This window comes from Indicator indicator, chromosome 5 (genome assembly GCF_027791375.1).
Source record: "Indicator indicator isolate 239-I01 chromosome 5, UM_Iind_1.1, whole genome shotgun sequence".
NCBI classification, from domain to species: Eukaryota; Metazoa; Chordata; class Aves; order Piciformes; family Indicatoridae; genus Indicator; species Indicator indicator.
The window spans coordinates 15,112,558-15,130,261 of NC_072014.1; the positions used below are offsets into that span (position 1 = coordinate 15,112,558).

The 17,704-nt window shown below is 37.8% G+C and overlaps 1 protein-coding gene across 1 annotated transcript in view; it reads right to left on the reverse strand.

Annotated features, from left to right (window-relative positions):
* The window catches only part of ADAM23 (ADAM metallopeptidase domain 23), a 68,838-nt gene extending 53,540 nt beyond the window's left edge, over positions 1–15,298 (reverse strand). The window contains exons 1-3 of the mRNA XM_054381129.1: positions 15,133–15,298; positions 13,830–14,056; positions 4,918–4,994 (exon numbers count right to left, since the gene is read on the reverse strand). Of these exons, the coding sequence (XP_054237104.1) occupies positions 4,918–4,994; positions 13,830–14,056; positions 15,133–15,298 (470 nt within the window). The remainder of the gene's footprint in view (positions 1–4,917; positions 4,995–13,829; positions 14,057–15,132) is intronic.
* Positions 15,299–17,704: the final 2,406 nt, after the last annotated feature.

Genomic DNA, 17,704 nt, shown 5'->3' on the forward strand with positions numbered 1-17,704 from the left:
TTTTGTATATAAAAAAACCCCTTGGGTTTCTTCTTCTAAGAATTCACTGAATGCTCCACACATGAGGATACTTTATTTCTAATGATAATAGTCCAAATTAAAACAGACATGGATGTAGGCTTTTTAATTATTTTATTCTATTTTACTACTAATATTAAACCTAGTGAAATAAGTTTGATTGCACTTAAAGAGAGCTGATTTGACCACGTTTAGAGTAATGACTACAGCAGAAGCAGATATATTTTGGTACTGCAGTGAATCAGAAGGCTTTTTTGGTTCCCTTAACCCATGCTTCCATGCTGAACTACATTGCACAACCTCATTTAGCTCTGCCTAAAGCTGAGCGCAGTGATCCAGACTCTTAGGAGCTAGTTTGATGGATGTAATTAATCATGGCAAGCATACACAGGCTTTATACTGGCTCCAAGTACAAAGACTTCAGGTTGACTAGCAGAATTCAAGATCCCAGTAATTCACTTCAGCATAAAGATCTCACTATTGACAAGACAGAACCATCTCAAGAAGAGACTGAAAAATCTACTAGATTAAACAACAGTTCTTCCCCACCACCACATTACAGAGGTTACATGTGAGCAAGGAGTAAGACCTAAGACAGGATGCAAGTCAGACAACTGCTTAGTATGCTGTCTGACAAATACACAGTTTTCTCAGCACCCAGTGACACTGGAATTTCATAAATCAGAGTCAGTACAGTTGTTTTCAGTGGTCCTCAGGAGACATCTCTAAGTTCTTCCAGTACTTTAATTCCTATAAATGGTTTAACATGCACGGTATCCTGTGACAAGACTTCCATTTAAATTGTACGTGTGCGTGTGAAAAGCATCTCCTTTCAAATCTTCGACCAGTGGCAGTTACATCTCATCCTGCCACAAAATGTTATAGCATTGTCATATTGTCCTAGATATGTATTTGCTATGCCTTGAGCATGTTGACTAACGATTCACCAAATTCAGTGGCTTTGATTGCATCTCAGCTGACAGGCATTCAAAAGCTTGATCAGTAAGCGTGAGATCCAGACAGGAATGCAATGGATAAAGTCTTTTCACTCCACAAGCAAATGGTCTGACAAGAGAACTAACATGCATAACATCGTCTACATTTTAAGGTACAAACAGCATGTCCTCTTAGATCTTGGACTTTAGGTTTTGGGCTGTGAGGTTTTTGTGTTTAGTTCAGGTTTTGTTTGTTGTTTTGTTGGGTTTTTTTTTCCCCCCACGAATTCTTTAAAATGTTTCTTCCTCTAAAAGTGGAATTTCATACTAATTAGCCTAAAATGAGTTTATTATGGTCCAGTTAAAAGAAACTCTGCTCCCAAAGCTTTTATTGATAGCTATTTTATGGAGCACAACTCAACTCATGTATTACACAGCAGGAATAAGGTTGTTAATTACTACAGGGGAATCTAAAAGTTGAGCAGCTTAAAGTCAGGGACTGCAACATTAATTTCTAAGATTACAGTTGTAAGCTTCCCCCATAAAATATATAAAGAAACAGACACATATACACTTTTTACTTTCTAAATATTTGCTAAAGATGAGGGGATGAGAAAAGTGAGATAAAAAAAAATGTTAAAAGGACTGATCTGGGAAGTTCTAGGAAGAATGAGAGAAGTAAGAGCTGGAATGATAAGGAGTTGCAAATACAGCTGAGAAGTATTTGTGACATTGAGCTGAGAGTGCAAGCCTTTGGTTGGTGGCAGGATTGGTGCTGCCTCCTGCTCTATTTCTGGAAGAATGAAATGAGTAAATCACTAGACAGAGCACATTAGTAATATACAAATCTGCATAATGTTATCAAATAATTATCATCATAAACTTAGTGACAGGATGGAAAAGAATACCTGAGGAGAATCATACTAAACACTTTAAATTTCAGAAACAAAATACTAAGAGCAGACAGAGTAACTGAAATACTGCTTCAAATTAACACTTCTAATTTACAGCTGAACACAATAATTGACAAAAGCTTCTTCACAATGTCAACACAAGAAAGTTTTTTTCACACATTAATGTGTCTTGAAAGATATGGAGAGGTTGTAGTATCTGTCTCTAAGACTTTTCGCATGGTGTAACAGCCACTGCAGCAAGTAACTTGCAATAGGCTGCCTCTAGTTCTGAGAGTGGCACATGAGGCAGTAAAGTTCTGTTATCTATAGCTGGGACATTCAAGACTGACTAACAGACAGAATTATTAAAAATTTCTAAGTTTTCCGAATTTGTAACAAATTTTTTAAATCTAACTAAACTTGCAGAAGTACTATAATCATTTATTTTACACAGCTTATTTTATATGACCTATTTAGTACTCTAAATGTTTACACTTTCATTTAAGAAAATGCTATCAATATTTGAAGTTTCCTTATAAAAAATTGTGATTTGCTTTCCCACCTCCATTGAAAAAATAAACAAACAAACAAAACAAATCAATCAGATTCTCAAATAATCCAGTTACTGCCCTACTGTTTTTTAAGTTGTGCTAACAATGAAATCTCCTCTAGGACAATTCTCAAGTTAAAAATCAGCCCTGCAGAAACATGCACCACAAATACTACACGGCAATTATAAGCTTTAAACTGATGGATAAAAGTGGCTGTAATGCTGCACTCTCCCCAAGAGACAGACTGCTCACGATAATAATTATATTTTAATGTCTCAGATATTTAACTCATTTCACAGTTGAATGTGGTGGGGGTTGGTTTTTTGGTGGTTTTGTGGGGTTTTTTTTTCAGTTCTTGCCAAATATGACAGTTTTTTTTTTCAGATGATCTCTTCATTGAAAAGAAAACCCATTTTCCTGGAAGTGGATTTTCCCAGAAAGATGTGCTTCCACCAGCAAAAGAAAGAAAGGCTGAAAAATACAAGCTGGTTTTGTTTTCCTCTTCCTTAAAAATTCTAGATTGAGGGAATTTTTCAGTAGGAGGAGGAAGTAGCTTTTGTCTTTTTTACCTTTTATTTCTGTCCAGCTCAGGTACCCAGTTCCCCATTCCTTCAATGTGCCTCCGCTACCACAGTCCCAGTGGGGGAAGGCTCTAATGCAGCCCCAGACCTCAGTGTTTGAGAAGACTCATGTTAGAGCATCAGCTAACCTGTTAGGTTACTGACTGATGGGCTGTGGTAGGAGCCACTCAGGTATGGCCTTGAAAAGGTTCAACCAGACCTTTCGAATAGATAAGGAGTGGGTCTCCTGGGAAAGAAAAAAAATATTACAGGATGTCTGCAAAAGTTCATGGAAACATGCAAGCATTTTTATGAGATACTGGGGAGGAAATGCTGAAAGTAAGAAATGTTAATCACAATGAAACAAGCATGGAAAAATAGAGAGGAAGTAGCATGAAAAGGAGTCAGTGTAAGCTGCAAGTCAGTAGGTTGGTTTGGCCCAGCCCTGCACCTGATCACTGCAGTCTGTCCTATGTTTTTATTGAATCCTGCTTCTAATACTATGTGATTTCGCTTTCTATTCTGTGTAGGAGTGATGTGAAAGAAAATTTCAGAGCCCATTAACAATTATGAGGAGATCTGTACCTAGAGACCTGCAGCCTAAGATGGTGATCAAGTAAGAGACTTCAGGCCTAGACATGAATGTTTGATGAACTTAAGACTGTATTAACATTTGAGTGTCTGAATGTGGGCATGCTTGTGAATCCAGAGAGGCCTGGTGCATATGTTTCACTTGCAAATTTCCAATTCTCATCAGCTGGAGAAGGACTTTATCAGGCTATTTGTATTCTTGTTCACCCGAGTGTGGTCTGCATTTATATGTGGTGCCAATAATGGCAATGCTTTTTGTCTGTGGTGGTCTATGTGATCAGACAGACCAGGAGGACAAATTCCCCATAGCTTAAAGGCCATAAGGCATAGGTTCCCTTCACAAATATGTCACAATTATCCCACTGGAATTACACTGCATGGGTCCAGCTCCAGCTCTCATAAAATGCTATAGCCTTGCACTATACCATAGTTCCTTTAGAGGCTAAAGAACACCCAGTTAGCCTCAAGCCTTCTTTCTTCTCCATTTGCTGCCTTCATACTAACTCATTTTTTGCCAGCCACTTGTGCCGCATTTTAAAAGATAGAACTGCAAGAGCAACCTAACTTCAAAATCAAATCATGCCTGGATGAAGAAAACGTTTCCAGCCCACCTTTACAAAAAAACACCTGATAACGAGCAGCCAAGCAGCAAAATGTGAATATAACAGTTAAGCAAATTCTATAAACCCATACTTGGCTGCTTTGAAAAGCTATTAAACCTAATAAGCTTGCATTTTTTTCCTTAACAAACTTTTATTACATGACAGTTAAGACCAAAATAAGACTTCATATAGACCTCAAAATGAGAAGAATACTTTATAAACTGTTTCTATAAATCTGTTTCTTCTTTCAGTGTGCTGAAAGGCTCAAGGGCAGAAGGAGCAAATGCACTTTTAAACAATACTGCAGATAATTTTACTTGTCCAATACTTAGTAATACTTTTATATTCTATCTTCTTAAAATTTTTACAGTGTAAACTTTCAGTAGCAAAAAACCCCACTTGTTATGATTTTTAGAAAAACACATCATTCCACACCTTCAGCTGGGGATAAAAACAGATGTGATACAAACAACTGAACTGCCACTTGAGCTGTATTACAAGTCAGACCTTTTACAATGTAAAATTGTCTTACTCGTAAGCAGACTCCAACAGCATCTTTCAGTACATCCAAACGGTTAGGCCTCCCACCTCATTAGGAATGCCATGATTATAGTGACAACAGCATATTTTCCAGATCATTAAAGATAAGCCACTAACAGAAATATTTACAATATTCCTGCACACCAACTTGAACGTCTAAAATACTGGCAGTATATGTTAAAGACAATAAGATCAGGAAAGAAAGAATCCTCAAACTGTGCACTTACTTATTCAGTGTGAGGTCAAGGATGAATTTGGAACCAAAGGCCTCAATCTGGAAACTTGCCTGGGCCAGATGTACAGCCTGTAAACAAAACACACAGGAGTACTAAACAGTTTTACAGAATATTTAAAGTTGTCAAAAGAATCACTGAGCTTTATATGAAACAAACATGTGATAAAAACTCTGTGAAACAGAGTTACAGAAATGCTTATTTTAATGAATCTCATAGGCACATGAAAAGCTGTGCCCTTATACTAAATCCTGATTCAAAAGGATTTGCTTCTTTAGAGGCTAAAGTAAAAGAGAGCAAATGGAACCTGCATAGTATGCTTTCCAATACACACTCATGCCTCAAAAAACAAGAAAAAGATGTCTATATAATTTGCCATAACCAGATGGCTCTATAACATAATGGGGTATACTGTTCTTTCAATAATGTTACTTCAAAAGGCCTGAAATAAAGTATTTGAAATATGCGTCTTCAAATAAGAAAATAATGGCAAAGTTTGTATTACATGTTATGAAAGACTCCTTCAAAGTAATCTCACAATTAAAGCCTTGTATTTGGCATTGTAGCCAAATCTGTATACAGAAGACTGATGCTGCTTGATATATAACAACGAAAACCATTACCTTGCCCCATATAGAGAGGAAATTAATTTCCAAGATATTCCATTTTTGTCAGATATATAAATTGTATTCTTTATTCTTTGCTATGCTGTTGTAAATGAACCCAAATCAGTATCAAGCTTTTGCTCTGTTACATTTTTTGGTAATGAGTATTAATAGTTGTCTCACTGGTTCACCAATTCAGTGATATAACACTAGCCTGGCAAACTGCGTTCACAGCTGTTCTGACTCATGGGAGCAAAACAGTTTAAGAATCAAGACAAACAGGTGACTTGATGGAGAGAATCTGCAAGGATGACATCTAGCATACATAGGTATAAAAAGTAGCAGAGAATCTCAGCTGAAATGCATGCCTAGTAGGAGAGGTTTTTCAGCCCCTGCTCCACTTTTTTTACACAGTGAAACCAAGAACGAAGTGTCACAAGGAGCTTTTCAGGCATCTGTTAATGACAAAAGCTTTATTTTCAACATGCAAGTGTATTATTTGAAAATAATGGAAAAAAAAGTATGAAAATGTGTTACAGGAAAAGAGTTGCAATTAATTTTTATCTCACAAATATTCCACTTAAGAGTTGTAGAACCTACTGCTTTGAGTCTCCTTCACATATTTACCTAAAACTATGTGGCTTCAGATATATGCCACAAAAAAATACATCAATACTAGCTATGTGGAAAGTTTAAAAGAGCATATTCCAACCAGATAATTCTGAAATACATGAAATGAGAACTACAGAATTTCTTAAGTACCTAGTTTTAACCATGTTTTATATGTATTTGTTTGGAAGCTTTCCATAATACCTCCTGCTCAGAGATAAATATAGTATTTTGGAGTACACTATGTAGATTGAGACTTTCCTTTAAGATAAAATCATCATTTACAGATTTATGACATAACATTCCTGACACAAGTAAAATGGGCAAAAGTCACTGCCCCATCAGGATTTACTCAGTGTAGTGTCTAATTAACAATATTTACAAGTCATTTTAGAAACAATACTAACTACCAGTGAACCCAAACACTATACATACCCAAGTTGAGCAAAAAAAGTGACACACTTTTTCCAGGGTTAGGTTAGAAGTAAAAATACACTTGTTCGATAAAAGTGCAGCATTTCTTTCACTTTTCCTAACAGATCATGCATTACTTAGCACATGCCTTTTTTTTAACTCTTTTTAGAACAAGAGCAGCATCAAGGCTAAATACAAAAGAGTAATATCCAAGTATTTTCTTTATTTAATTTTATTTAATTTAATTTTTCTTCATTTAATTTTGTTTGCTTTTGCCACTACTGTTGTTTTGACTGCCAATTCCAAACCAATTAAATAAGCCAAACTTTTTAATATCTTTCCTTTCACAAACACTCAATTTACTTAACCAAATAAGAAAATACTTAAATGTAGAGGATGATATAAAACTTTGAATAAATAAAACACAATTCAAAAGCAATCATGGTATACTGAAACATGCCAAAATTCTGAAATTTCAGCAGAAGACATCACAGATACTGAAAACGTATATGCATTGGGAAAAAAAAAAAAAAAAAAACAAACCAACTGGATGACCTGAAGATTGGGAACTCCTATTAAGCCTTTTAAATCTAAAAGACATGTTCTGCTTCCCAGCAGATCCTGAACCACCAGTTGCTTGAATCTGGAAGACCAGTCTAGCAAGCAGCACCCCATGAGTGTTACACTCCTACATCTGTCCATAGGCATCTGCTACTGATCTCTCTCAGGGGCAGCTAGATGGATGTCTAGCCTGCTCTGCTGTAGCTTTTCTTTCAGCCATTCAAGCCCATGCAGTGATATACATATATCATCCTTTAAGTTTATAAGCAATTGACCATGTAACCTTTATCCTTCTGCAATTCAAAATTAATTACGGTAACTTGTATTCTCAATCTACAATACCTTAGGAAAAAAGCTCATATTGTATGATTAGATACTATATCACTGCTCTTTTAAAAAACAATTTCTTCTGTATATAAAACCACCTCACTTAACAGATGTAGCCTTTACACGAGCAACTGCTTCAAAGCGCCTGACACTGATCTGCTGCCCTGCAGTAGGACACGCTCTCCACCATATCAGCTCAAAACAGTAGTTACAGAAAGAACACTGAATCACCATCCCTGGATACATTTAAAAGCTGTCTAGATATGGTGCTCAAGATTTGATGCCCATAAAACAGAAATTGGGTGAAAGTGATGAGACTAAAGTATTCAATCATGAAGTTGACATGTCTTCTTTAAGATGTGTCCATCATGATGGGAGGAAATATTTCAGATAAGTATCGGTGGAATTCTGTTATAGATCTTATTCCACAGTGTTGTCTTATCAGCTACTGTCTAATACAATGCCTGAAGTATAGTCTGAAATACTGTGTTCTGACTGACACAGACGTATAAAGTCAAACAAGAACATAATTTAGATTAGCATGTACTTTGAAGAATATATACGGGCTAGATATCTTACCATATCTTTTAGCAGGAAAATTATTTAACATCATCATGTAGCACTTGCACACATGCAAGTCTTTTTTCACTGTTCTAGAAGCTCAGATTTCTAGCATAATCACTGAAATAGGAGATTCTTCATATTAAGGGACATTCTAAGAGTGCTGTAGTTGCTTGTGCAAAGGACTAGCTCTCAGGGTGGTTTCCAAGCTAAAAATCCATACACAAAGAATTTCACTTTCTTTCATATCAGTCATTAGCTTAATGTAAGTTTCAAGATAAAAATAGAAAGCTGTAACTAGAATTTCAGTTCTATTGATCCATGTCACAATTTGAACACTTTCATTGTTTTTATTACTGCACTTGGGCATCATTTTTTCCATAATTCACTTTTCCCATAATTCACTTTTCCCATACTTTCAGCAATTTTGCAATCTTCATCACCAAAAAGTAAAGGACTATATTGGGTTTACTTTCTTCACAGTAAAACAGTAAAACAAATGCAGTAATATATTATCTCCTCAAGAATACTAAGTCCTGTTACAAGTCTTTAAATGAAGGTAATAGTATTATTTAAATGATTGATTGTACCTGTAGATCTTGTTATACAGATACGGTCTCCAAATGACAAGCTCATTGACTCTTAGAAATCTATGTTTACATAGTTTTGTTGACTAAAAAATGGCCACAAGCTGTTTCTCTCACTTCAGTAATTGAGCAAGGGGTTTCCTAATGCCCATTGCAAAATTAGAAACCTAAATAATGCCATTAAAGCACTTGTTCATCTAGATCTTCATTCTGAGAATACAAGTTTTGCCACAAATCAACGTGACTTACTATATATTAATTCCTTACTCTTCGCTTGTTTGCCTATGCTCAGATTTCAGACAAGGCATTATTCAGTGTTTGGAAAACATTTATTATATGGCATATATGCTGAGATAACTTGCACTATTCATTGCAACTAAAGCATTTCATACTGAAACAGCATGCACAAATGTCACAACAGCATGTAAAAACTATGCTTAAAACATAAGGGATTTCAGAAAAGTTTGTGCAGATTATTTGGTTTTAGTATTTAATGTTTAATATTAGAGGTTTATTTGACACATCTGAACCTCAAGCTTGGAAAGACTGCTCTTTGAAAGAATGGTTGTCAGCACATACAAATAAAGGCTCAGGCCTACCTCTAAAAGTAATCCTACCATTGCTCTTAACTCCAACAGACAGAAGCCCACCAACATGACAATACTTAGATACTTGTCCGTAGCGACATTGGCCTCTAAAAATCATACCTTTTCTGGGGTTTTGTTCACAAGACTCTATAAGTATTGCATCCGTATCTTGGACCACTTTCCTGCAGTACTCATTTTCCCACAAATGCTAGAAAACCTATAAACTTTATTTTTTTATTGTGTAACAGGACCTAACAATTGCAAATGTAGCACTACCTAACACTTAAGAACCGAAACCTTTTATAGGTTGTCATTTAAAGCTCAGGAGAGGACCCAGAAATATATTTTTTAAAATAATTTAATAAGTATTAGAAATAGTATGACCCACGTTTAAGCTAGGAAACCAAGATGTAAATCTGCTTGAGAAGATAGCATAAGGAAATGGCCTTCTACTCCCAGAAATCAATGAAGATAGAAGAACAATTTCAACTCTCCTCTTAGTTGGCAACTACTGAAGACAAAGCCCCCATAAGCCTTTTGCATTAATGTAACTTCAGTATAGGAAAAAAAAAAAGTACACAAAATCATCCATTTGGAAGGTTCACCTCAGAAAATTTCAGGAAAAAAAAAAAACAAAACAAACAAAAAACCCAAAACAAAGCAAAGCCAACTGAAATACTATAGAGATTCTCTAACAGTCTTAAACTTATACAGACAAACCACATGAAGTTCATGCATTGTTTTGATCAATTACGTATAGATTAAACATGAAGACCTGGCCTAAGATAGACAAGGGAAGAAAGGGGAAGACAATAATTAATGCATAAGATTATCTGGATTTTAGTAAGAATTCACGTGATGCCATCTCTTGAGAAATTATTAACCATGACCTTTCATCTTTTACAAAGCAGCCCAGCTTTTTCTTCTTTTGCAATAGCTCTGAGACAGTTGTTTTTCTTTCATCTTAAGTCCTTGCCAACTTTCATATGCTGCACACCGAAGTTCCATAAGGACTGAAACAGCACTGTATCTCAACCTTTAAAGTGGGGCAACACAGCAGAAAATATAACATTCTGCCAGACAGGACTATTTTCTTTACAAAAATGACAAACAGCAGAGCTGAACAGAAGGACATGGAGTTTTCACTCCAAGAAAAACAGCCCAAAATAATTTTTTAGAGTGGGAATGGGACAGGGACACGATGGACGAGGGCAGTAGTTTTGACTACGAAGACAGTCCTATCACACTGTTTTTTTTCCAATCACAGGGTCTGCAAAACAGTTTCTTTAACAACTCCCTCCTCCCCAGAATTACACTAACATCTTAGAATTAGACACTAAAACATTGCTTCTTTACAATTTCTGAGAACTTACAATTCAGTGATCTAAAAACAGTTTGAAACTGTCCAGCAGATAACAGTCCTCTTTCATAGGAACCTAGGTCAAGCTATTTTCCATTCGAAGTTTTGTAAGGTCGCCCCGAGCTGTGTTTCTCTGGCAATGCCTTAAATGACACCTTACAAAATCTTCTCCTCTGCTGGCACCACAAAGACCTGCTCTTAACCTTCTGTGACAAGTTGTGTCCTATGCAGTCTTTCCACTAGGTCCTAACCACCTTACACATGTGGTCTGCAAAAATTAATCAAAGCAGTTATCTGGTTCAATGAAGAGATTACTGATTCATTCAAGACCCTACCCTGCAGAAGCTTGGAAAGACAGAGCCATGAAACGCAGATGACTGATGTCTTAAGCAAGTTTAAAGATTTTTATGAGCTTCTTCATTGTGTTTTTATAAACAGATGATCATTTTTGAGCATTTCAGATTAAAAGCTTCAGAAGAACTCAAAACCATCTAGCCTTAATATGACTATGAGAAAACAGGTATACAGATTTCAGAGCCTTCAAGCACCAAATATTTAAAATATGCTGCTTTTAGAGCACAAAAAGAAAACAGATACTAGAACTCTGTCTACCTTGTCAAAACTATGGTGAACATTCCTTTTTTTCTAACAGGGAGAAAAGGTTTCTTAGAAGAATAAGGAATGAGAGACCTACCAGTAGTTTAGATCATATGTGTCTTCTCATTACAATAGCATTCTACCAAATTCAAAAGGGGATAAAAAATATCAGTGCTAAGAAAACAATTTATTATTTACATTTTTGATTCTCCGGTACACTTTTTTCTCCTCCAGTCCTTCATTTCTAAATACGTTTCATGAAGAAAGTTGTAGGCCCCCACATTTAGGAAGACATGTAAAAAAATAATAATAATTTGATATAGCTCTATTTCTATAGCTTTACCTCTTTCTTCCCAATGCAAACACTTCCTCCCCTCTTCCTGTCTCCTTATAGTGACTCAGCATTTCTGAGATATACAGGCCTAATCCCACAAACTATCCATATGGCTTATATTCTTCTGGCCACTATAATGAAGCTCCATAAAAAGGTCCACTGAGTAACATACGTAGTTAGGGAGTATATCTACTTCACGCACTTAAAAATGGTAGACTGAAGCAGACTAGAAAATACAGGCTAAAGGATGCAAGATTCCTAAAACACCAAAGAAAAAAAATATTTTTCCTTTGTAACTGTCCACTCTACTTTTTTTCACATGCTAAAAATCAATCTCAAATATATATTTACTTCTTTGCCTAACTATAAAGTTATTTCTTATTATTATCAGTATGTGAGACAGCAAAAATCTTACAAGTAGGATTTATTACAATGTGGTATGTGTTTTATTTCTGGGAAAGGATAAAAGCAAGTACTAAAAAAATCTGCGTCCCCCACCACCCTGAAAAAAAAACATCAAACCCTTTTGTATCTTTCATAATCCAACTGCCTTCTGTTTTCTTTATGGGTTTCTCTACAGAGACAACTACAATGAATCTTAAATAGAGCAAAATAACAAAAATATTAGTTATTTTATTATTGGTAAAATGAATGGAAGGGTAAAGAAATTACTTCCATGCAAGGAAACACACAAGATGCAAGTGGGTCTGGGGGGCAAGTCCTCTATGGTGCTTTGGAAACAAGACATGCAAAAGTTAATCCATTAATTTCCTTTAATTAAATGGATTAAAGCAATAGAATTTTGATGGCAGAAGAATGAAATCAACATAATGTCACTCTCCAGAAAGCCCCAAGCTTAAAGAACCCTTTTGTGGGAAAAACTGCAGTGTTCGCATTCCGTAAGCTTAAAAGGGACACAACTAATAGAAAGGAGATCCACTTTACACATGCTTAGCAGCAAGCATAACCAAGGAAATCAATATCAGTTCTGCCAGTACTGATTTCTGCAGAGCTTTATTCCAACCGGTAGATATAAAGTAGGGCACAGGAAGGGTAGGCAACAGCAGCAATTTTCTTGTGGGCAGTGCTACGTAAGTAAAAGGACTGGCAAACATTTTTCTCGGTGGATTCCCAAAAAAAAAATCTCATGTAGAGACACAGAGAAAGCATTATTCCCAGAGACAGGTGTGCAAATGCTTCAAATTCCTTTCTTCCCAAGAGGGAGACAGAAAGTCCCCCATGGTTAAGAGTGGCCTCACTCTAAAGAGGTATTAGTTCTGAATATAGTATTGTCTTAAGTAGCTCCAGTTTCCCACAACCAGACAGTTTCTATGCCATCCATAATATATTGGTGTATTTAGATGCATCCAAATGCACACACTGGTATGTAACTGAATAAGCTAGGGATCGATCTTTCTTCCCACTAAAAAACCAAAGATATGCAACTTTCTAATCTTTTTTTCTTATAAGTGCCTTCATATTAATTTCATGTACGAAATGGTGCATGCTATCAACAAAAGCACATATAATGCATAATAAATCGACTTCATAAAAAATTTAAAAGAAACATAACTCAATAGGTAGGAACTCCACTATAGCTAAGTCCTTTAGTTATACCACACACCCTGATCTGCTTTGCTGTCTCTCTATCATGACAATCTCTCCCTATTGAAGCCACCCTTATCTTCACTTTAGCTTTTTAACCTGTGAGCAGAAATTAATAAAGGCTTATAAAAACAGGATGGAATCATTTTAAAGGATGTCTGCTAGACAATCTAATTTAGAATAGACTTTATTTCTTCACCAAGTTCTTTAACAAAATCAAAGTTTGTTCAATCCCATGCAATTTCAGAAAAAAAACCCTAACTGTATCTATACAAAGCAAAACATTAAATCTTTTCATTAAAAATGAAAACCACACAATAGACTTAACTGCTTGTGCACTGGCAAGGAAACCAATACTGCGTTTATTAGTGCATAGTATATTCAAAGGCAAGTAACTCATGCTACAAGTTCAGAATTTTAAAGAAACTCCCTATGCAGATATTTCTGCAGTCTAGAGCTATTTTGGAATAAGCAGTTTGTTGGTGACAGTATACCACTAAATCAAGACACTGGAATCTATGCTGATCAGACAAGTCAACTTTGTATCATTCCCATTCATTTTATCTACACTTCAACTTCTGAATCATCCTGTTTTTTAAATTAACACAAGGCAAAATATTCTTATTTAATTCCATGTCCTCCTTGAATTGCCAAAATTGATGAAGTCTACCATAAAGTCTTTGCAGAACAGAACAGTCAAACAGCTCCATGTAACATATTGCCATTTAGAAAATTCTACTGAGCCTCTTTTTACCCTACCTTGTTGTTTTTCTGCTGGTGCTTTGCCCTGGTATCCAGGATATGGTAAGGGCTTTCAGAGTCTCTATTAATGTAATAAATTAATCTTGAAGGCAGTGTGATTTCTTTCTGGATTGCACCGCTGTAGCTGTTATTTTTACTGTTACTGCTTTTATTTGCTTGAAATGTATTCTCTTCATCTGCCAGTACTCCCTCTATACCGCCTGCTGTTTCATTCCAGTGCAGGTCTGAGGAAAAAAAGATATGCCAGCCATAAATCAGATGGCAGAATGTGTTTATATCCATAAAAAGCTACATATTTAGCTTGCAGTATTCTGTATTGTATTAGCCACACAAGCAAACAAAAAGATAACTTTCTCATTGAGCTACATTTGATTCATTTTTCACACAAAATGGTTTCAGAAATATTTAAAAACATATGAATTTTAATATATGGTCACAGATTATAAATATTTTAATGCCTCTCAATCTCCAAATGGAATAAAAGGGGGGGAAAATTCAAACTCTTAATGGATATGTAGTTATCCCCTACACTTTCTTTGATAGCCAAATTCTCTCTGAAAGACACACACCAAAAAAAAGAACCCCAACAACAAAAAAAGGCCACCAAAATAAAACAACAAACAAAACCACAAAAAATAAAACCCAACCTACATTCTTAAGGCAAACTGAATTCAAAGTAAGTTTTCCACTTCTCTCTTTTAACTTTGACAAGAGCCCTTTTCTTCCAGTGGCAGCCTTTCGGATGAAATATTGTATCTTTCCTCATTAAAATTTCAAGATACAATCAATCAAAAAACAACGTAACAGTAAGAATGATGCACCAACGGACTATATTCAGCATTCCACATCATTAATGTGCACTCAAAGGCTAATGAACAAAAAATATACACACAAATGCAACCCCAAACAAATTAGCTTCCCAGTCAGATTCCTGACACACGCAAAAAACACCTCAGCCTTTTTATGTCGCATACCTTACCAACGTATTTCTACGCACACCGTCCTCTTATCTAAAACACTGCAGCACTGGCTTCAGAAGATCAGAGAGGGAACCATCACATTTCTCTCTTTTTTGTAAGTAAACAAGCGTAAAAAAGACATTTTCTGTGCCTTGCTATTCTATAAGCCGAAACAGACGCGTACACAAAGCTAGCATGGGCGAAAGGCAAGAAACGGACATTCAGAGAAATATGTTATGGAGGCTTATCACCGAGAGCAGAGGTAAGGAGACCAGGGGCGGGGGAGGACAGGAACGGAGAAGCAGCAGATGCCTCCCGCACATACAGCTCTTTATACCCACCGGTGGCCGTTGCGCCCGCGCGGACCCGGAGGCAGGATGAGCCATAGAGGAGCAGAAGCAGCGAGACGAGGCGACCGAAGAGCTGCAGGACTGTGAGGTGGCAGGCGGCGGAGAGGCGGCGGCCGCAGCGCGGCTGCCGCAGGGAGATGCTGCCAGGCGGCTTCATGGCTCATAGCGCCCCGGAGCGGTGCGGGGAGCGGCCAGCCCGGGGGCAGCGCGGCGCCCTCAGCCTCGACGGGCTGTGCCCGTGGGGCCAGGCGGACAGGCGGAGGCTGGCGGCTCCCGTCGACGGCACCCACCCGTCTGGCCGCTCGCCTCACCGGTACAGGAGGCCGTTACCTCAGCGCGAAGGCGGGCGGCTAGCGGCGCGCGCACCTTGCCCCCCCTCCCCTCCGCCCTTAGTTTCCAGCCCCGCGGCAGCGCACGCGCGCCGACCGCGTCCCACGGCGGGCGCGGAGGCTGGGGTGGGGCCGCGTGAGCGCTGTCCGTAGTACTGCCACAGGGTGGTGCGGCGGCGTCAGGGGTCACGATGCGCCGAGCAGCCCGCGGTGGGGCTGCGCGCCGCAGCTCCGGGGCGCGGGGTTGGGGACCACGGCGTGCGTAGAGCAGCTGCGCCGGGACATGGCCTCTGTGCTGTCACGGGGGTGGTGACAGCGACAGGTCAGGCCTCCAACTGCCCTAACAACCGCTAACACGTTTTGACTTGGACCTGGGGTGAGGACATGGTTTTCTGATGAGTGTAACACGCAAGCGCGACCCACTCGTGCAGTGTGCACCACTGCAAGCAGAATTTGTAAATAGTTAAATTCGTTTAAGAACTCCATGCAGAATGGAATTACTTTGAAAACTGTGAGCCCAGAACCAAGCTTGGAAGAGATCTGGGAACAGCCACGGGTCAGTTTGCTCTCAAGGAAGGTCTCCCCTTGGCCTAGACAAGGCAAATGAGCCATTTCACAACTTGCAGAGGGCTGCCAGGGGCCCTTCCATGAAACCCAGCTCCCCGTGCTCCCAAGTGCTGTGTGAAGCTTTAGGGTCCCCTCTCCTCCCTCCTAACACTTTTAGCCAGTACATTTGTTCCCTGACTCCCTCCCCCGCTTTTCTCTTTTGTGGCCCCTGTGACTCACTCATCTTTATTGTAGCCAAACTTATTGTAGCCAACCTGCAGTGCAGGGGCTGTAAGAACCAAATATTACCAAAAGAGTGTATACATGTTGACAAAGAACATGTAAGTGTATACAATAAACAAAGAGGAGCACTGCAGGGAGGTGCATGATTAGAATGACCTGGTGTAAATTGACTCTGACATGCTGCAATTAACAGCAGAGAGTCTGGACCACAAACAGAAGTTTTAGTGCTTTTTTGTAGAGCAAGTAGCATCTTTCGTACTTTAGTCCAGCATAACTGAAGAATATTTGCAAAGATAAAAATAACTTCAAAGAGATAGATGAAGATTAATCTGCTGCTTTGTATTTATTCCAGGGCTTCAGGAATCAGAAGAAAAAAAAAAAAAGGAAGCTGAGTTCAGAGACAACTTCAGATATTGAGTTCTTAGTGCACATTTTTCCCAGCAGGCTTCTAATACCCAAGAATAGAAGAACAGATATGTTTTATTTTGGTGCAGGTCTCACTGCTGAGAAAATAAAAATGTTTCTCCTTTTTTGTCTGGATATAGTTTTCTATTTGCCAGCTTATTCCTTCTAATCTGTGTCTGGGTACCATATGAGTTTCCAGAAAGATAGGAATTTTCTCTGCGTCACATAATTTTCTTTAGATTCCAGCCTGAATTCATTATCATTGTTAATTTAGAAAGTATAAGCAGGTTTATGGATCATTACCATGCAAATTACTTCATAGCGGTACAGTTACCACTTAAAAAAAAAAGAAAAAAGTTAGTTCTAAGTACTCATGCTAGTCAAATAGGTGCTACTTGTGGAATCTCAAAATCTAAGCATGTAACTGCAGACAAACAAAAGACACAGACCCACAAGATAACCAGGTGTGAAAAATAACAGAAAACTTGTCTTAGAATTTCTCTGTTGCCTGGGTCTAGGGAAAAAGCTGTACCAGTTTTCTATATAAAATAGTCTTCCTTGATTCTCACATTCCCAGACACTTTCCAAACAGCTCACCTAGCTCACCTCTTCCTCATCACTAGGTATCACTTGAACATTGCAACAAACAGCAGCTCCTTTCTCGCTCCATAAATATGTAAACAGATCAAAGGACCAGTTATATCAGTGCATCTAGAACTAAAATAAATATTAAATGAAAAATTAGGAGCAAAGAATAAAACAGTAAAATGGCCATACAATTACAAATATACAAACCAAAGTAAACACTCCCCCAACCCCCTCAAAAAAAACCCCAAACCCCAACCAGAAACTCCCACCACAACAATGAAACAACTACAGCACCACTGAATGCTAGGAACACCTGCTTTCTGAAACTACTAGTTCTTATGTTAACTGTCAAGATTTTAAAGGGGAGAAAATAATGAAAATAATAATCTTTCTACAAAGGTTGTCTAATGGCAAAGATTTTCTAAGGTTCTTCTAATTCACGTACAAGTCTA